Below are 21,745 nucleotides of genomic sequence, written 5' to 3'. Positions count from 1 at the left end.
AGCGTCGCAGCGAATTTATGTTCCACACGTGAACCTTCAATACCAAGTCAATGCAACAAGCAAAATATTACTCCAACTGCAGAGGGGATATGAAAAGGCCAGGTTTCATAATCATACACAGGCCACTCCCATTTAAACACATCAAAAGCAGCAGGCACAGAAATCCATCACAAGTCATACACATGCTACATCAACACAGCTTATCCTGAAATGCTGCGCAGTGGCGACACGCAATGCACATTTCCCAAGCTGTGACTTTCTCACAACATGTGAATGTGAAGGATGAAAAGCCAGAGAACATGTGTTGGTATGCTCAGCTGAGTATCTTCTCCATCTGCGAGTTGAGGACGGGCAGACGGAGGCAGTTGTGTCAACATTCCTCGTCATCCTGGCATTGAATCAGACTTCAAGCCATGGTCACATGAAAAATTGAATGATTTAGGGTGGGGGTGGGGGGGTGTTTGGTTGGGGGGGTAGTGTTGTCTGACAGTCTGTATGTGAAATTGTCAAATTCAAAGGAAGATTGATTTGGAGACATCAAGGTTGTGGTGGGTGAGTCAGACTCAACACAAGATCCAAAACAGAGCAAGAAAACATTCTGTGGTCATTTGAGCTAAATGGAGCATGTTCATTATAAACTTTAGCAGTTATTGTCTTCACCGTGTTCCCCATCTTACTTTCGGGTGTTTGCCCTAAACATAAAATGCTGCGGATGCTGGTGGGAATGTCATTAGTTTCATAAGAACAATATTAATAAACAAACAAACAATGTGTTTTGGGGACCAACGATATTGTTGGAAACAACGTTATTGCCACCCCTTCAGCTATGGCTATGCCGATGGAAATTATTCGGTAGTTTAACCTGCCCTAAAAAAAAACAAGGAAAGGTAGAACTTTTCAATGTTTTTTATCTTCTTAGAATGGTCTCTAAAAGGTCTTATCCGCATCCATTTGGCGTTATCATCAATCACAATATGCAAGTCCCTGACAGCTCTGAAAAAATCTTAATACAACTCAACATTTATGTACAATCTCCACACATATACACAGCAAGTAGATCACCATGTCAAAAGAGCAAAACCTAAAACAAAGCTGCTTCGCCTTCTGCTTCCAATTACCCATCACATGACCCATCCATCCATCCATCCATCCATTCATGCTCCTTCATTGCCTTGTGGCCCAGTACTGCTCTACCCCTCTTCTCCCTGCCAAAAGAGGACACATATGCAGCGCGTGATTAACTCCTTAGCACAGAGTTTCCACTGTTTTTCCCCTCATGAAAGGAGCCTTTTGTCACCCCCATCCTGAAGGAGTCAAATGAACAGTTCCCTGGTTCCCTCAGGCTCTTTGAAGAGCCGCTGTGACCGAATGACTCCTCGTCCCTGAGACGCGGCAGCCCAGCAGCCCAGAGTCACAGGAAAGGGTCAAATATCAACCAGCATCCGTATGAATACTATAAGATATTTATGTGTATTACCCAATACCTGCCTTTTCACCATAGTGTTGTTCTAGTTGATTGTACGCTGGAATAAGACATTTATAGAAATAATGACGGATTTTTTAATTTTGGTTTGACTAGAGCTACATGTATTGCTTTTTTATTCCAAAGAAGTAAATGAGGAAACACAAATTGAATGACCATACACAAAATGGAAATCAAAGTTGCCAAAAACAAACCACAAAAAACAAAATATACCTTACAGTTGGTAACGTTTTTGCAGCTTTTCAGGCCCTTCTTTACAAAAAATGCACTGTACGCCAATAAAAACAGGCATGGGCCAGTCAGATAAAAATTGCCACTTCATAATTACACAATGTTATGGTTTGAGTATATGCAATTGTTTCAACAGTGGTATCATAGTAGTATTGTACAATCCTTTCTGTATGAGTTTGTCTTTGTTTTATGGGAGGCAATAATAACAACTAGAGGGAACAAGGTTACAGATTTCCGGTGGAGCTATTAATGCCATATAACTACACTCTGCGTCATGCAGTTAAGTGTTACACAAACAATAACATCAACAGAGAACAATAACAAAGCCAATGTAAACTTTACAAGATGGAAAGTACTCATACTGTAGGTTTGCTTCAGAGCTCAAAATAAGCAACATATCAAAAAAAAAGCAAAAACAACATGAAAGCCAGTTCATTGACACCAAGAAAAACAGAAGAACTAAAAAAGTCATATAAGCACAGCTTACAAAGATAATAAAAAAAGTACACAATGTATACAAGTTGAAAAAATAACCAAAATGAGTTGTACCTTGATAAAACACAAAAAAAACAAGACAATTTTTCAAATTAGCTGTGTTAATGTGATATATTCTTCAGCCCAAAACATACCAACGGCATGTTAACACACTACCTGTCATCCATTGTTCATAGCTCATGTTTTGAATGCTACTTTCCAAATAGCTATCCACCAACAACTGAAATAAAAGGCTTTTTTCCTCAAATTTAAGAATCCCAACCCGCTACTCTTTTTGGTTTACATATTTTAGGATCAACATTTAGGAAAACATGGCTTCTTTTGCTTAAACTGATCCACAGTTGAGGCACATTTTAATACTCGAGGCACGGTACCATTTAGCCTTACAGTCTCATCCTAAAAAAAATGAAATTAAACACCCTGTTACTTCAGCACGAGTCTACTAGTTTAAGATAACACGATCCTTAAGGGACAAAACATCCTTGGCAGGATTTTTTTCCTACACAACACCCGATGGCATAAACAAATACATGTGAAATGGGAGTAGCTCAGTTGGCAATATTGTTGCCCTAGTTTCTCGACAAAAGTAAAAAAAAACAGATGAAGACACACGGTAGTCTCCTTCTGTGGTCAGATTGGTAGAGAATACTTCTAAGAGTCATTACTTCAACTAAACTATCTATTGTATCTGATTTGTTGGGATATGCAGTATGTTTTTCTTAAATACAGCATGAAAAAAAATGCAGATGTTGCTCCATTACAGAGAAAGTGTGTGAGTTTAATTAAAGTGATTTACAAGCACGACATAAAGTGAGGACATAGAATACCTTGGGATTTCCTTTTTGGTTTAGTGGTTTAACTGACGAAATAAAACGTACAGCAAGAGCACATTCTGGTGATTTGGTGTTAGCAGAAGTATGAAAGAGGTTTGAAACAGCCCTTTTTGTAGAAAGATCAAAGGGCTTGAATGGGTTCTGAAACACCATGTCTGACAGAGTTGGACAAAAGAGGGCTAAGACTTTAAATAAAACAATGTAACATTTCTGTAGGTAAAAGCCTTGAGACCAACGCTAAAGCTCTTCAAAGTGACCATTAAGTCCTAAATGTAACATAACTTTCATACTTTGGAGTGCCAGATTTAGTTTATTAGAGAGAAGCATTCTTTATAATGTGGTAGGTCAACCTGAAACTTGCTATAGTAGAAAAATAGAGAAGGAAATAAAAGGCGCTTTCTTGCTTAAGAAATGTGCCAAACAAAAAGTGTTGCTCTTCATTGACATAATTAAGTTGACCTTCTACTGCAAAGAATAGCCTTGACATAAAGAATGAGGAGGGTAGCTTAAGGTATAAAACTGTATTTATGCATGTTGGCCCACAAACAAAACAAAAAACAAAACAAAATAGCTTGCAATACCCAGAGGATCTAATTGCTCTTGTTATTTTTAGTACCCTTAGTACCTTTGGAGAGTGTGCATAAAATAATAGCTATTTTTCTGACACCTTAGCAAATTACAGTTATGGAACCCCAAAAGCAATCCATTTATAAAAATAGTGGTGGACATACTGCAGAGGGATAGAGATGAATGAACTATGGATTATGTCTGTGAACCACTGTTCTGTTGTGTCCGGCATAGCCACAGGTTGTGGTGTGAGCTTGATACATAGTCGTTACACAAAAAGGGATTCTTGAAATGAATTACAATGGTGTATAGAGGTCATTATAATACAACTCACCAATACGACTCAACTGCACCCTTGATTTAGAAGCATTTCTCACTCTTGACTGGTCCTGGAGTCGCAGCACACTCACAAAATGTTTAAATTCCTTGATTGAAAAACTACGAGGTTCACCTTCCAACAAATCCATTTTAGTCTCTTTGGTATCCATCACAAAATGTGTCTTTAAGAACATTTATTTCACTACCTGTGGTGGCATTATGGCTGTCTTTTGCTGGGGTGTTTTACTTTCCGATGTATCCAAAGTAACCTCCTTGCCTTTCTTCCTGGGTGGCTTTTTCATGGGAGTCTTCTTTGGTGTAGGATCAAACATCGGGTCCCCTGCCCTTGAGCCGTTCAAGTCCTGCTTCTCCGGGCTCTTGGCTTCAGGGGTCCCGAGGTCAGTGGCGACGGGTGCCACCATCTTCTGGAGGCTGCTCGAGGTGGGCAGCAGGGGCTTGGTGGAGCCCTGCTGGCTCAATCCACTGGAGGGGTTCCTCTTGGCTTTCTGTGGAGGTGTTGGCTTCTCCCGGTTTCCCTTGGGTGTGGAGAGCCCATTGGTCTTCGTCAGACCGGTCCCCTCGTTCCTGTTGATGCTTTGGGTTTTCTCCTTGAGCTGAGCAGCCAGGAGTGTGGCAGCCTCAGAGTTCATATGAGGGTGAATGACCTTGGGGCTCTTGGGTGGCTCCTTGGGGGTCTCCTTTGGACTTTCAGCACCCTTCTTCTCAGATGATGAGCTGTGGAAGTTACTTATCTTCTTGAGGGCATTATGAACCACACCATTGATGTGCTCCATGTGATTGGGACTGCTGTGCTCGTCCCCAGACTTCTTACCTCGCAGAGGTTTGTGTTTGCTGGGAGAGCCATTGACGTCTGCTTCCTTCACCTCTTGTTTCTTCTGTTGCTCACGACTCCTCTCCTTCATTTTCGGCCGCTCCTCGCTCTTGGCTGAACCATCGCTGGAGCTCCTGTTTTTCTCCTTTGGCACAGCAAGTGCCTTCAATCCCCCATGCCCCTGTTGCTCTGGCTGGGGAGACCCTGTAGTATTGCCGTGTATCCACGATACTTTGGGCTTAGTGGACGGGTCTGGTGGGCGTGGTTTGGGCTTGCCAGGTGATGGTGGAGGCTTTCCGTTGCGCTTGGCCTCTGGTGTAGGAGTGCCATCCCCATCCTTGCCGCTGCCATCGTCCTCCTTAGACTGCTTGGAGAGGCGAGCGATGCGAGCGTAGAGAGCCGCAGTGGTGGATTCAGAGCCACTGGTGGAGCCTTCGCTGTCAGAGGACTTGAGCAGGGGCTGCTCGCTGCCTTCTGGTTTTGTGAAACTCGTGTCTTTCAGGGAGGTGTATTCCCCTGCATCATCCTCATCAGCTTCTGGCTTCTCCGTTGGTGGGCTGGGGCTGCCCTTCTCTTTGCTTTCATTTATAGATTCTGTGGATCATTAGAAGACCAACAGGTATTAGTCCAAGATTAGATAATCTGATTATTTAAATATCCTTACAAGTGATCAATGAAAGTGAGATCATGCAATTGACAGAAGAAGTAACACATTCTCTCTTTATAAAATAAAAAGTTAAATTCATAAGCAATACGATGTAACCATGGCAAAATGACACTTATGCATTTGCTTAGCAATACTGTACATTGGCCTGGTTAGTTACTGGCTTATAGAGGCTAATGTTTGTAATGTTAGTCAACTTTCGATATTGTAGATATTGTTTGTGTCACTGACATTACTCATTCTCTACTTGTGCAACTATGAAACTGAATTCTAGATTTGTCATTACCCTGCTATGAGCACACCGTATGAGACTGCTTTATATCAATAAAAAGATTGTTTCAGTTGAGGTTTTCTTTCTCAGTTGATGCCATACAGACTTTAATGCCTGATTTATGGGTTTAATCAAAGACCATGTAAGGAGGAGTATGGAGTGGATGGATAAGTCAAATACAGGACTACCAGGATCTTCTACTCAACTTAACTAACTATCTAAAAATCTTGATATGAAAGTTATTTTTGGTTCAGAAATGTTGAGATTCAACATATCCGTGATTTGCAGAAACATACAATGCCAACATTTTATTCGGGCGACTGGGTTGCAGCCTTTAAATCTTAACAATGTGATTTATCTGTTACCTTCACAAATAGCAGCAACTCACTTCCACTAGAAAAGCAATAACACACATGATTCAAAGACTGATACATGTACCACTTAATTTGCTAATTTATTTACACATACTTGGGACTGGAGTGGCTCCAATGCGACAGATCCTATCAGTGCCATTCTAACTTTTGTGCCCGAGGGTTTTTACTCAAAATCAATTGTTTCTAAGGCCTTGGACCATTCATGAGAAGAATGAGAACTACACCAAACTAGAAAGAGAGCACTAAAAAAAACATCAATCACTCAGCACGCACAAAAAATCCCCCAAAACAAAACCTGACTTGCACTGTCAGACATCCAGAATAGAAACTGACGGAACGGGTGTTTTCCATCAAACTTCAAGGAGTTAGTCACTGTTTGGATTTGGGCCATGTGCTGACTTGACCAATCCATTTCCTGTTTATACTCGCCTTGTTCTCGAAGCAAAACCTGGGTCTAGATGGCATATGATAAAGAAACTATCTCCATAATGAGATTTACAGAAGCGGGTGAGTCACTCAACGGTCACACTGGGGAACTTGACTTCTTCACTGTGTCTATCAGTGTGTGTGTGTGTGTGTGTGTGTGTGTAAAGACCCCATGCCAAAGACAAATTAGGGATTTATGTGCGTCATTCTAGATAACTGTTTATTTATTCTAACGATGACTCACCTTCGTGGGGCAAACAGTAAACTGGCCCCTCGTCTCTGCTCTCATAGGAAGAGAAAGACTCTTGGGACGACCAGGAGGAGGGGGAAGGCTGCTCAGCCACCGAGGGGGGCTCGATGAAGCTGCAGTTGAAGGTGTTCTCTGGGTCGTGGTGTGCTACTGAGAACAGAAAACAAACGCAGAAGCCAAAAGGTCAGCCAGAGGGTATTGTACCATGTTACAAGAACAACAGTCTGTTCTCACTCACTCTCACAACTGCTGCAGAGATGTAGAAAGTGTTGGTTTAATTGAGTCTGTGGAAAAACTGTGCTTTTTAATTGGTTTTGAATTTGAGTTCACAAAGGCTCCGACATTATGGGTTTTTGTAAGCAAATGTAGATATATTTTATTTATTTATTCATTTTGCAGTTTTGTTAAAAGACAAACAAGAAACAGCATTCTGACAATCGTACGAGAAATACGTATTTAAGCCATAGCTATCGGGTCTTCAGCTACTTGTTGACCCAAACAACAAAGAAATTCATTCATTAATGAATAAATAGATTATTGAGGAGTATGTGAACTATCAGTGTTATGTTCTCAATAAACGAGATGTGAAAGCACACACTCTATATCAATGAATTAAATGAAAGTGAAAATATGGCATTTTCTTTATTCGTATAATTCAGCATTTTGGGAAATATGCGTCTCTATCCGAGAGTGGGATGAAAAAATCAATACCAATGTCATCTCATTAATTAGAAAAGCAAATACGTACAACTTCACCTAGCTTAGCATAAAGACAGAAAGAAACAAAAAGAAACTTGTAGTACAGTATATACACCTGCTAGCCTGTACACAAGAAGCATATTCCCCAACATGTGAACTATTCCTTTAATAATGGAGACTCTGTCATTACAAAAGCAATGTATTGTATAATATCTACAAATAAAATATGGAGTTAAACTGCAGCGATGGTGATGTCATATCATCTCTTATTCTGATCTTTTAGTATTTAGGTGTTTGCAAATGGGTTCTTTCGTCATCTTCCATAGAATCCTCTCCCGTAACAATATGTAGGTCAAGTGTATGTTTCTCTCTGACTGTCTGCCTCGCTCTCTCTGTCTTCCTCCCTTTCACATACTGCAGCATTCTGCTGACCCGTCAGTCTCAGGACAGCTGTGGTTTCCGAGGAAAACTTCAAGCTGATCTTCCCATCTGGCGTGAGTTTTGACTTAAATCCTACTGGGTGTTACCTTGACATGACCGACCACATCAGATGCTCCTGTTTACATGCCCGCTGACACATGGGTCGATCCAATTGTTTAGGCCTCCAATAAAACCTAGGTGGAAGAAGTCCCCTAAAACTGTACCAGAATCCTGGCCAGGAACAAATCCTAGCTCCTTAGCCGCTGTTGTTTGACTATAACTAAAAAGATGAGCCATTAAGAAGCTCTCTACGGACAGATTTTTGCTGACTTGGTGACTTGTAGAAGCACTAAAACTGTAAAAGCTGCATTTACTTTGTATTTTATCAGGGTATGGGGACCATATTTTGCACAGCTTTGTTTACATTCTCAAAGCATCTTCATTTGTTAGTGTTTGATATGCATTTAACTTTTAAAATGTTAACAAACAAGACAATGTTGATCTTAATTTCACTGAAATACATATTACTTTGGCAGATGGTCTGTTTAGAGGTTCCATTTGTGTGTTTATTGGTATGCACCAATCACCAGGACAAAATCCTTGCAAGCGCTCCTGGCAATAAACCGATTCTGACCATAACATGTAAACTAAAGATATCTGCTTTATTTTTCATCATAAACCGGTCTGTGCATTAATGTTTATTCTCTTGCATCCTGTGTCCATCCACCAGCCCCACAGCCACGGGGATCAGACCTATGTTCCCCCAGCATCATCCCTGGCCCATGCTAAAATCTGTTTATAACTTTTTTTAGATATGTAGCGATTAACATCCAACGACAAACAGACCGTCTGGGGAGTACTTTTTCATTGGTTAGGTTGGTTTAGACTTGAGTAATGATATTGGTTAGAGTTAGGGTAAGAATAACAGGGTAAGCCAATCAGAGGCAGAGTAAGGAGGGTCATGCTTTCCCAAAAAGGTTTTTAGACAAATGGGACTTTTACAGACTAATCAAACTATTGATCATGTTTGGAATAAAGGGATGTTGTAACAATGGCATGGCACTGGCAGAGCTACTGAACTGAGGGAACTATAGGCTTAGGGAACATATGGCTGAGGAAATATAGGCTTCAGGAAACATAGGGCTGGGGGAACATACTCCTACTCTTTGTGCCTTTCTTACTTTCAATATATTTTCAAACCACAACTATTTAGTCATGGTCAAATCAGAACTGGCTCATAGGTGTGTGTGTGTGTGTGTCTGTGCTATATATTTTTGTTGTACTGACATGATTGTACAAAGCAATTTTCAAGGACTCTGATTTGTTGTTTTTTCCTTGAGGCAGCTGAGTTTTATCTACTTTTACAAATGATAGCTTTTAACTGTATAAGTTACTACCACGGAAGATCTGTTTTAATGTCTTACTGAGATGAGAAATACGACACAGAAGGTAAATCTATATTGCTACACTGATCGATGTTCTTCCATTTATCCAAAAGAAGTCACCAAAACCTTTAAACAACATGTTTCAGTTTGACAGTCTAAAGTCTTTGTGTTGCTCGTAAGGTGGATAATGTCAACACAGGTGCAACATTTCTACAATAAGCAAGATGTGTTTAAAAGTGGGGAAAAAAATAACAAGCGTTTCAATATGAATGTAGAGCCAAGGGCACCCATTTATGTGATTATTTAAGGATATCCTGTTTACAAGAATAATGGCACCCTGTTCTCTCTACATGTGTAGTTAATGTTGGACTTTAGTGGCTACAAGAATGACCCCAAAGTCTTCCATCTCACTACTATTCTGATTGGATTAACTTCAAAAAAAGAAATCAGCTTTGTGTGGATGTGGTAGATTAATAACAAAATACAGAACCCAGCAAAATGTTTACCCAGAGGTGTGGATGACAAAATAATATTTTGCTCAAATTCAATGAGAGAAATAAATAAATGAACAGGACGGGGTGCGTTCTCTGTCTTCACTCCTGCCTGTGTGCAGGGTCAGCAGCAGGCAGATAGGCAGAGAATCTGAAGGACTAAGGAATGTAGAGCAGCTAACCTATGCAAAGACTTCAGTTGAGTAGGTCAACAAGCTAACACATGGGCATTTTGCGACATTACTTGTATGTCGTGATGAACAACTGCTGCCCATGAAAGTTGCTCCCTCCAGACTGTGGGTCTAGCGGGGCAGATTGTTCTGCAGACTGGACGCCACTGTGATCCCTCCCTACATGGAGGCCAACACACAACAGGGCATTATTGACACATCCCAGCTGCAGAGCTCCGCCACCACAGTTGCTCAGTGGGGGGATCCGTTAACAGGCAGAGGTAGTCCAAAGGCTAGAGGGCTGGGCCGGGACAAGAAGGTTGCTAGTTCAAATGCCTGGTCCAGCTGTGGAAATCTGGACATAGAACGAGGATATTACTTGCCAATAAGAAGAAGAAACAATATGTTTCTGCCTGAAATACTCTCTAATACCAATGCAGTACACTAAGTGACATCCAACATGTCCAACTCGGAGCCTATTAACCAATCAGTGACACAACCAATTGCATTCATTTTCAAATATTCCTAAAACTCAAGCTGACTTTTTTTTCTTTGTTCCATCTTAATTACTTCAGGGTGTGAGCAAGTTTTCTTTAGGCAGTTCACATCTGCATGAAAGAGGAGTTGAGTGTTGCTGCAAACACATTTGCAATCCCTGCCAAGTTTGCCAGGGAAAAATAAAGATAAAGAAACACAGGTGGCGCTGTTCTCAGCTCAAATCCGTGGGTAAGCATTTGGACACAGAGGATGCAAGGAATGCAGGACAGACGTGAATCTGTTGGGCGTGGAGTAAATACGCTTAGAATGGAATGCCAAACTACAAGCAAACAGCCTCAGTAATGCCAAGGGCCGAATAGGTGACAGTGTGTTCATGTTGCTTTTCCTCTGAGGCTACGTATGCTAACAGAGGTTGTTGTCTTCCTTCCTTACCTCCCCCTTGTTCCTTTTTTCATTTTGTGTTGCCACATCTGTTGCGACTGACCCTGGTGTGTGTGGATAAATCACAGTTCTGACACGGACTGGGGTAAAATTGACCACTTCCTGTTTCCAGCCCCATTGGGCCCCCTCTGGAATGCGTGTGTGCAGGACTGTGTAGCCCCAGTCAGAGTTTGAGTTTCTAAATGTTGGCAGACCACTCTTCTGTGTGCAGCCCAACAGAAAGCAGAGTAGCAAACATTTGAAATAGGACAAACCAGGAAGGACAAGCGCGACAAACACTAGCGGTGATAGATTTGACTTTGACTGGTATTGAGGTCTGTTCTCCAATTTGACAGGTAGATGGTGTTTTTATTTGATTTTTTTAAGATGCAGAAAAAAAAGCATAAAAATGTATTTTTTATCGGTTTGCTAACAGTGAAAACACATCCCAGTATTTTTACGTAAAGGCATTTGGCTAAGATGACGTTGCTTTGTTATGCCTCTGGCACATTGATTCACATGGTCAAGCTCTCCACAAACAAGCGTATTAATACTCCACAGTGTGACGACAAAGGAAACTCTGTCCCAGTGTTGTATTTTGACCGAGGCATAATAGAGACAGATTCTGTCTTAAAGAATCAGCTGGATAACCGAGGAGGCACATGCTGCTCAGACATGAAAAAGAAACTAGGTCATGAACTTCTTCCACAGCACACTGATTTCAGTAGAGCCCTTTTAATTAAAGAATCAAATAACAGTGCTTCATAATGAGGCTTAAGCTGAAGCGAAGATCAGAAACTGCAGCGCAACACTGCAGTGAATATATCTGCCTTTCAGTGTATGTTAGTGCATGTGAACGTGTGCCAATGGCTAGCTCGTGGCCTGCGCTCCGCACTGCGCTCATACAGCAGTTATAGCTGATAACGCCGTCCCAGCCGACAGCGTCGTCATGGAAGCGTAACGCCCACCCCTCGGTTCCTCCTCGGGTAACTCTGGCAGCGCTGTTGCCGTTGTTTGCACTGTTAGAACTCTTCGGAGCGCTAGCTGCAAGGCATCGCCATGCTGAGGTCTGTGTGGTTGCAATAGATATGCTCTGAATTGCATTTTGAGAACTTTTTAAACAATCAATCATTTATAACTATATGTCAGAAAACCGAGAGCACACTCACACTCCCAGTCCCTTGTTTTATCTGACCAACAGTCCAAGGATTTCGTTTACAATGACAAACGGGCAAAAGCAGCAACTTCAACAAGCTGGAGCCCAGGAATGTTTCACTTCTTTCTCTTGATAAATGACTTTTACAAAAAATTGATCGTGAAAGTTGCTGTACATTAACTTTCTGTCAGTGGACTAATTAATTAGTTGACTAATTGCTTTACCACTACTGCAAATGTCACCCCTATATTCTGTCAATGCTAGCTAAACATTATTAATCTCCTACTTGAAATAGTAAATAAAAACATTTGCATCATTAATACGGATGGACTCTGTGAACAGTTAGAAAAATATTTCCATGTCTTGAAAATATTGGAAATTCAAAATAGAAGTGCAGACAAATATTGCTGTTCCGACAACACAATTACCCCGGAGCTGCAAACTTGTCAAAATGAAGAACAATCATTTGTATAGTTGCATAACATAGCTACTAGGGGCAAGACGACTTTCTGCTTCTAGAAACAGTTGAATTTTTAAAGAAATCCAGATAATTGTGTATTTTTAAACTGTTAAAGTTGTTTTTGAACCCTGAACAAAAGCAGCCATGTTAAACTGCATCTGGTGGGGTTTAAAAGATCATCATATCTCCTCTGTCTGTTATGAAAAAAGACCGGGCCCGCAGACAGATCTGACACAGACCACGAGACCTCCGCATGGAGCAGCAGTGCCGCAGCGTTCACCCAAACAGTGCGGCCTTTGATAGCACGTCACTCACCACCACCCGGGGCCCCCCGACAACCACGGGCCTTCTTTTAATAACACAGCCTGCTCCTCGGCCCAAGAAAAGTTTTCTTGGGGAAGAAGACGATGGAAACGAGTAAAAAAGAAAGGGGGGGGGGGAGAAAAAAGCCCCAGTTTAGGGTTGTGATAATATGAACACATGGCATTTGAGGGTGCCAAGAATAATAAGGGGCTCCAAAACCAGTGCATTCCTTTCAAATGAAACCCCATACTCGCCTGGCAGCCGCCATACACTTTTCAACCCTATTCATCATCTAAGAGGAAGACTAAGGTAGCACTGAAGCAAAATGCACACTCTGACTGCCCTTCATTGGTGTCATTGTCCCCGCTGTGTTAAGATGAAGACGTATAAAAGCGCAGATTACCAGTGAAACCACAGTTGTCATATCGTCCGAAACCTCCACGTCAACGTGTGAATATCATTCGCCTAATAATTAAAGCTAAGAGTGACGCGGCTTTAGCAGACTGCGCTGTACATGCAAGATGATTACATGAAACACAGCAGCTTCAGGCAGCACTGCGGTGGGATATGAGAAAAGAGTTTTGGGGCTTACCGACTACTTTGGGAAGTTTCTGTCGCCTCAGTGGAATACGGGGGAGTTTAGTGCTGATTCGGCTGAATCGTCCACACAGGATCCGCTTGGCTTTTTTGCTGTTGGTAGAGTTGTCTTGGTTAGGACTGAAAAGGGATGACGCCATGGAAACCCACATGAATCATTCAAAAGAGGCATATTAAACCTGGCCCTGTGCCTCTTTTGAGGGCCCAGGGGCTGCTCACATTGCTACTTGCACTGTAATGTCAATATTTAAAAGTGCTTTAAAATATTTTTAAATGCATTTATTCATTTAACAAACAAAGGTTCCTGCGAGAGAGAGAGAGAGAGAGAGAGAGAGTAGAAAGAAAACATTTTCTTCCATTTTTATAACCAGGGCAAGCTACTCGAGCCCTCCCGTCACGGAGCGTAGAGGAGAAGACACCTATCCGTCACTCACTTGTGGTCGTCTTTGTGTCGACACAGGCAGCAGCAGCACAGCAGGGACAGGAGGACAATCAGTAAAAAGGAGACCAGGGTTCCAGCCGCGATCACGCCCATCCGCTGGTTGGGCTCTGAAAGACGAGACGCAGTGAGGTCTGGGTGTGCCACATTGGCACAGCAAAACTCTTCATGCCAGTTTCAACAAATCTCTCTCTCTCTCTCTGTCATCACTAACACTAGAGACAGTGGCATATAGCAAATTAGTATGATTTACCGAACAAGTGAGTTCCAATGGCTTGAGGAGAGGGTTATGCTAACTGTATAATCTTCATTAATGTGCCAGTTAGCTTTGATAATAAAGACAGAGCACTGTGTTGACATTAACAATTGATTTTCAATGGCTGCTTGGCATGAAGCATCTCTGAGGAATGTTGCAACAGGCTGAAATGCACTGCAAATAATTCACTATTAATCTTATCTCCCTGCAGACATTTAACCACTTACGCTTTTCACTGCTGATTTCCTGCGAGCAACTTCCTCCCCCTCGCCCCCTCTTTACTACGCGGCCCTCACCATAACTCATCGATGATTTATCAGCGCCCCTCCCTCTTCAAGTGGGATACACCCCAAAGATAATAAGTGCTATAATTGCGTGAGCATGGACGCTCGCAAGGACAGATGACACCCGGAGAGAAGCAAGCCATCAGTTAAGGGGTGAGTAGCGGCGGCGGCCCTCGGGTCTTTACGCTGTCAAGACTGCTGAGATGGATTGTTGGGCAGTCTAGGCGTGGCATGTTGTCACTGCTCTGTGCTCACAGCTGGACAAAGAATGGGAAACGGTTTGGGGACAGGTGACGAGGTCTCATGATATCACTGACCGGCCTGCCACCGCCCATCATGTCCACTTGCCAAAATCCCTGTTACCTTTGTGCTCTAATCTTCTCCTTGCATGCCTCCAAATATCTCCTCTTTCCAAACAGTGCACTTTTTTTCCCCTCTGTCTCCCTTCCAAGTTCTCTTTTTCTCCCATATTTTCTCTCTTTTTATTTCTTCTCCTTCTTCCTCTCTCTCTCTCTCTCTCTCTCTCTCTCTCTCTCTGGCTGGACAGGAACAGAGCCAACAAACACAGCCATAAAAAGGACACCGGTCTGGGTCTGGAAACGCTATCAAGGCCTCGCAACGTTAACTCTCCCACTACACCGGCTGACCTGAATAGATGTGTTTGTTGGTACTCTGTGCTTACAGCCAACTATTAGACATTTTAATACACAGGCAGCACACGCGGCATCTGGCTCTTTGGACAAACAGTTCAGAGGGTTATAAGTCTTTTGGTACGTGTAGTCCGACTAGGAAATAACTATTTGTCTCGTTATTAAGTACGTTATTTTGAAAAAGAACACTAGTTACTGACTACTGCTGATCACAGAAACCTCTTTAAAAACACCATAGTTACAAAGCATGTGGTTGCTCTTTAAAAAGAAAAGGAGATTTTCTTACGGAGATAGCAAGCACCAGACACAGGATCACAGTTCTTGTCATTGCAAGAGCAGGTTTGGTTGCAGTTCACTCCATACTGGCCGGGTTGACAGGTCATATTGCAGCTTGAGCACAGACAAAAACAACATCTGTTTAATGTTCAATCCAAGTGACAGATGCATGAAATAGGACACAGAAAAAGAGAAAAGGCATAAATGGGATCAGTTATTTGTTCCAGGCAAAATGTGTCCTTTGATGGAAGTTTGTAGGAATTTCACTTTTGTATTTCAAAAGTGTTTTTTTATCAGTATCTGTAAAATACGCCTCAAAACACATGCTCGCTCATTCAATTCCCAAGATATTCAAGCGTGTGACAAAAGTAATAAGCAAGCCATCAACCATTTTCACTATGTATTGTAATGCACAAACGTGAGGGTTTTTTTCGGGGATACGAGGTGTCTCATGACTTACTAGGTGCCATAAAATCCCGGGTCACACAAGCACTCTCCGGTGACAACATGACAGATGCCGTTAAAACAGTGACTGCAGTTGTTCTCACAGTTCTCGCCATATGTGCCGTTGGGGCAGCGCACCTCGCACCTATCAAACACAAGAGGAATGTGGTGATTACAGTCATTTTCAAGCTCATTAGTGCAGTACGGAAAGCGTTATTACAGTAGTACTTGTTAAAGGCACTGCCATTATGTTTTTTATGTTGATGATGAAGGTCTGACTGAACAACAGAAATGTGTAGTTTTGCAGGTTTCTTTTCATCACAGTAACAAAACTGCAACAAAACTTTGGGAGGCGCTGTGTCGAACAGCTGACTCGTAGTTGAAAGTCGTGCTCCGCCTCCCGTCCCGCCCCCTAAAAGTCTTTCAGGATATTTAATCCTATGTCTCTAGTTCTGTCACGTTAAGGCATTTAATTTAAAAACCAACTGATTGCACTTTGTGACTATTTCGCGACCTGCCATGATACAGTGCTGTTCATTTACACATTTCTAAAATTGTACTCTTGGTGTTTCCTTACCTGTCCCCAATCCAGCCAGGGTTACAGTGAGAGCACTTGCCATGAATGTGGTCGCAGTGGTGACCGTCTTTGCAGGAGGGACACACTTCTTGGCAATTTTCGCCAAAGAAGCCTTTGGAGCAGAGCTGGTCACACCGTGTCCCATTCCAGCCCCTGTCACAGGTGACGCAGCGTCCCTCTGTTATCTTACAGGGCTGCTGGCCTTTACAGTGCCCACACCTGTGGTACAACCAAGGAGAACAGGAAAAGAACAAAACTATAGTCATTTATCTTGTTTACATGGCTTCTCAATGTACTAAAACCGTTTACGGATCTGAAACCAGATGGACAGAATCTGTTTGTATGCTTTGAATTGTTGCTTTAATGATCGTTTAAAGAGGGAGATAAACAACACTGAACTCTAACCAAGCTCATTTTATTTTATAGCAACCGTTTCGTGAGAATGTCACAGTCCATGGAAGGTAAAGCACTTAACATGAATTGCTTCTACATGTTTTCTGATGATGATTGGTATTCCCGGATAATGTGAATACCAACTCCCAAATATCACTATATTATTGCTCAATTAAGTAACACTATCAGATCTTTTTTATGGATTATCAACTGCAGCATATATCAAATCTTATTTCCGACTAAAACCACAGGGCTACACCATTACATGGATCGGACAAGGGAATTGAACATTAGGCATCTGTAAAACTGCATGTTTCCTGTGTTTTTTATGTGGTGCATTTGCTCTCTGCTAAGATTTTTTGCCCCACCTGTTCCTGCAGTTTTGACCGTAGAACCCGGCAGGACATGGTTCCCTGCAAAACCTCCCACGGTACCCTGGCGTGCAGGTACACGAGCCGTCCGCTTGGTTGCACTTGCCTTTGAAGCAATGGCAGTAACTTTCACACCGTGGGCCCCACAGTCCCTCTTGGCACTGGCAGCGTCCCGTGAACTGGTCGCATGGTGAATTGTTGCAGTTACACTGGATGGCACAGTTCCTCCCCGTCCAACCAGGATTGCACATACATCGCCCGGTCTTCGCATTGCAGATGGAATTGATGCTGCAGTAGCAGTTGTTGTTGCACAAGGGACCCCAGATGCCGGGGTGACATGTGCATTTGCCCGTCTCTCGGTCACACTTGCCCTTTTGGCACATGCAAGGATACTCGCAGTTAAGTCCCCAACGATTGTGGTTGCAGGTACACTCGCCGGTCAGGTCGTCGCACTGGCCGTTGGGGTAACAATTACATTTCCCCTTGCAGTCAGGGCCCCAGTACTGGGCCGGGCACTCTGTTAAAAGACAGTGCACTTGTCAGGAAATGGGAAACAACATTCTGACTCGTCAAATAACCTTGAGCAATAGTAAGAGCCTGCAGCTGGCGTGGCCAAACTACGGCTTGTGGGCAAATTGCGGCCTGCTGCCTGTGTTTAAATGGCCCGCGGTGAATTTTTTAAATAAACTGGAACATGGCTTGAGCCTATTTGGAATATATTTGACTGTATGTACATTGCACATCCTAGTTTCAACACTTGAATATATTTTTGTGGAATTATCAATATTTTACAATTTCTACCTCTCCTGTTTGTTACATCTTAATATTAGACTTACAAATGTATATCTTATGCTTACATCTGCATCGTCTTTCAAGTGGGCGCTATGCCCATGAACAGAACTTTAAGTAATTACACATATACACATAAGAATAATAATAATATTTGCAGTGAGCACTCTGTTACATTACAGCTTAAAAGTGTTAAATACATTTTAATTTAATTTAAGAGCAGCAGATAGTTATAATTAATGTAACCAATAAATTACTGTAATGCCAAAACGTTAGACTGTTTACTAGAGCTGCATAGTTATTTTGATAGAAAATTGTTTTGCCATGGCACATACGGTTTTCTGGTCTAGAAACAAGTATTTTCTTGCAGTGTAACTGTTTGCACTCACACATTTTCTATTGTTTGACCCTTGTGATTTTCTTTATATCAAAACAGGTTTAGCCACCGCTGGTCTGCAGCCAAGCTCGTGGCTCTGTGAGGCTTGTCCTAGGCAGATCGGAGCTTTGTGCTAAACGGCAGCATGGCAACACAATCACAACGGCCATGCTAACAATGCTGATGTTTTTGCAGGTATACAACATTTACCACTGCCACCATCTTTGTTTAGCATGTTAGCAAACACACGCTCATTTCTTGGCAATCTATCTAATAGATATTTCAGTGACCTTTAGAGAGAGAACAATGTGGCCTTCAACAGAGCAATACCTCTAGCATGGCTAAAAAAAGACCCCCAGTGTGCTGTAGTTTTAGTTCTAACACTTGTATATTTAACAGGTGAACTTTAACACCACAGATGAGAGGCAAAAGGTTGAAATGCTGATGAGAAAAATGTAGGAAATCCCTTACTAGTGTCACAGCTAGCTCCAAAGTATCCATGACGACAGCGACATTCGTTCGGCCTGACACACACCTCATTTTCATTGCAGGTGAAGTTGCCTTCGCAGAGAGCTTGGGGGAAGAAAGAATAGGCCTGTGTTATTCAACTGGCTTGCACAATGAGCTGCTGTACTGGTAAATGATGTCTGTACGGTACATACGTGTCGGGCACTCATCCCCTAGCTGCCCCCATCCGCTGCAGCACACAAATCCTGGTGATCTGGAAAAGAAGTTGTGACATTGAGAATGAGAGGGCGATGATGGAGGAACCTGGCTACAGTGAAATAAACTCATGTCAAAGCAGCAGCATCCGCACCCAGCTCATGCCTCTTTGATCTCACAGTTCTTATTCATGTGGCTGCAAATGTATGCAGGGGATTGTACATGACGCATAAACTTTGAACACGGTTGTATAACTCTCTGAATTTGGGTCATGTGTACACTTAGAAGCCCTTAACCCCTGAATCTGTGTAGTTTATCAGTTTCTTTAAGCTCCCTCAGCCTTTGGGGAAATGTGAATATTCAGAGACAATATTTTGCAGCTGAGTTTTCAGGCCTGTCAGGAAAGGACGGATGCGTCTCCTCTTCCTCCCACGCCTGCGACCTCTGCGGGGCCCCTGCAACACGTCAGCTTCCCCTAAAGTGTTTAAAGATGGCAGTTTGCTTTCAGTCAATGAGCAGGGAGCAACGCCGTTATTTATGCTGCCAAAATAGGCGCGTGGTAGAGATCACAGGTCTGTGTTCTGTGTGCTTTCACTTGTTGTTGAAGGAAGATGATTGCTAAATAAGCCTTTTACCATTTAATGTACATAACATGGCACTGGGTTCAGCTTTGTGCAGCAGTGCTGTATTGACAAACTCCAGTCAACATGTATGGAGCTGGCTCTTGTTGCCCTTTTTAAAAAACACACAGCCAACCCGTGTCAGCACCGGAAAGAAAGGTGGCAGAATGTATTAGTCGTGTGGAAGCATAGCTGCACTTGCGCTGCGGTTTACCTTTCATTATTACATAAAGAATTGTTCAACTCCCTTTGCCAAGAAATTCAATAGCTGCACTTTAACTGATTCAAAAATCCATTTTTCTGAATCAGTGCTGAAAGCATCGCATTCAAGTCATAAAATAAAAACTTAATGGAAAAAACAGGTGAGTGGAAAGTTCACTGCAATGAATGTTGAATACTGGAAGGAGGGAAACATGTCAAACTTGTAGAGCAGTGGAGGCCATGCAGTGCTATATTTATGTTACACTGGAAACTTCACAAAGCACTAAAGGCGATATGTTTCTGGTGAATGACGATTTGTTGCCCAGTGAAGCAACGAACAATCTGAGATAACTTTTGAAAAGCAGCCCTTCATTACATTTCATTGTGACCGCACGAAAAGATGCAGCGTGTGGCTTTTCAGATCCAAACACTTTGACTGCTTATGTTTCAAGAAACAAAAAGGTATACAGCCTAGTTAGCGCACGGTTCATTATCACAACATCTTTTATGGCATATTGGAGAACGAGCCCTGGAATACATTTAATGTTTCTCGTCTAACACAATTTCAAAATCCATAGACATCAGTCCAACAAGTTTGGATGCTGCAGTCAGCAATTGTGGTCCTGGGTTTGTTTTTCTCTTTTACACGAGTCGCTCAAAAAGGTTCAGATGTAATCCTGGAGGTCATCCAGAGATGCTTTTTGGATACCGTAACTTTTGAGAGAGAGAGAGAGCTGTCTAGATATGTGGATTCCTGGAATACAATACTCTGACTTTATTTTGAAATATCAACTGTCAACTAACATGTGCTCCTTTTTAAACATTTCATAAACTTCACACAAAGAAAGGTAACTAATAAAAGTGCATTATCAAACTGTGCCACGACCGCTATGACGGTCAATGAGAGCGCCCCCTACACACTCCTGTTCCAGATGTACACATCTGTATAGCTGCTTTCTATAACGGCTCCTCCTCCTGCTGTACAGCGGACCGGGAACACGTTAAGTGTAGAAAAGAAAGAGCTCACCGTGAAATTATATATGCAATGTGGTAACAACAATGCTTGATATGAACGTAAAATACAAGTTTAGACAATTAATTCAGTGGTTGATTTCAACTAGTCTAATCATTTAGTGAAAACCGCTATTCAGGCATTAGGCCAACACTGCAAAAAATATCAATATTTTTTGTGTCTTTAGTGTGCTCAGTTCTGAAACACCATTATTGTTCAAGGAACTCAAATACGTGAGGAATGAGATAACAGAAGTTTGAGGAGAATGAGGCAAAGATGTCACGAGAGAAACTTCCAAACAAGCTGATTTGCATTAACAACTGCTGCTTCAAATCCTACTTTCTTCTGCACTGATGCTTACCCAGGTGCTTTGCATACATTCCTGCCTTTGGGATTGAGTTCTTGGCTGAAAGTGGTGCAAACGAAGAGATAAACCACCGCAACAACAGCAAAAGAGTTCTTCACTTCCATTGTACAAGCAGCAGCATCCTCCTAGACGCCGTTTCCACTCCGCATTTCCCTTCTCCGGAAAGTGACGATGCTGGCTTTTCCCTGGTTTTTAAACACTCCGATTTGTTTTCACGCACATAATCCAGATGTGTCTGCTTGGTAAATATCAAACCCTTCCCGTCCCAAAAAGATGATTGAACAAACCCTTGCAACCATCTACGCCATTGAAAAACTCAGCAACTTAAAAAAAAAGTGACCAGCGACAGCAGTCCCAAGGAAAACGCTGGAAATAAGTCAGGAAACCAAAACTTGAAAATCACAGTATTCTTGATAAATGCTGTTTTCCTGTAGTGCGCAGTTTATTCCACCAAAGTTTCTAAAAGAGACCATCGTGCAAAGCCCGTTGGTACAGACTCATAATGAAATTAAAAAAAGAACGTTTTTTTCCAAAACAATGCCCTCAACGCGCGTGGAAACGTGTCGATATGATGATATTCTTGGAAAAAAAATATTGAGGCGAATCAGCTGCCTTTCCGTTTGTTCCTCTCTGAGGAGAAGCGCTTAATCCTTAACTTCTGTCCTCTCTTGCGCTCTCAGGAGT

At 42.2% G+C, this 21,745-nt stretch overlaps 1 protein-coding gene across 1 annotated transcript; it reads right to left on the bottom strand.

Annotated features, from left to right (window-relative positions):
* Nucleotides 1–1,562: 1,562 nt before the first annotated feature.
* On the bottom strand, nucleotides 1,563–21,326 carry scarf2 (scavenger receptor class F, member 2). Its single transcript, XM_079161953.1, has 11 exons — nucleotides 21,056–21,326; nucleotides 18,861–18,919; nucleotides 18,670–18,771; nucleotides 17,031–17,550; nucleotides 16,270–16,488; nucleotides 15,709–15,837; nucleotides 15,259–15,362; nucleotides 13,778–13,892; nucleotides 13,339–13,436; nucleotides 6,739–6,894; nucleotides 1,563–5,353 (listed from the first exon to the last, which is right to left on the bottom strand). The coding sequence occupies exons 1-11, from the start codon at nucleotides 21,163–21,165 to the stop codon at nucleotides 4,122–4,124; spliced, it is 2,844 nt and encodes a 947-aa protein (XP_079018079.1). The 5' UTR covers nucleotides 21,166–21,326; the 3' UTR covers nucleotides 1,563–4,121.
* Between the last annotated feature and the right edge of the window lie 419 nt (nucleotides 21,327–21,745).

Source organism: Pholis gunnellus (genome assembly GCF_910591455.1).
Source record: "Pholis gunnellus genome assembly, chromosome: 6".
NCBI classification, from domain to species: domain Eukaryota; kingdom Metazoa; phylum Chordata; class Actinopteri; order Perciformes; family Pholidae; genus Pholis; species Pholis gunnellus.
This window is presented reverse-complemented; position numbering and strand designations above follow the sequence as displayed.

Bases quoted from the DNA above. Each gene is read 5' to 3' on its own strand.
- scarf2 (XM_079161953.1), bottom strand. From the start codon at position 21,165: ATGGAAGTGAAGAACTCTTTTGCTGTTGTTGCGGTGGTTTATCTCTTC. The intron at 18,920-21,055 runs GTAAGCATCAGT...CTTCTTTTCCAG, and splicing joins AATGTATGCAAAGCACCTGG to ATCACCAGGATTTGTGTGCT. The intron at 17,551-18,669 runs GTAAGGGATTTC...GTCTTTTAACAG, and splicing joins TGGAGCTAGCTGTGACACTA to AGTGCCCGGCCCAGTACTGG.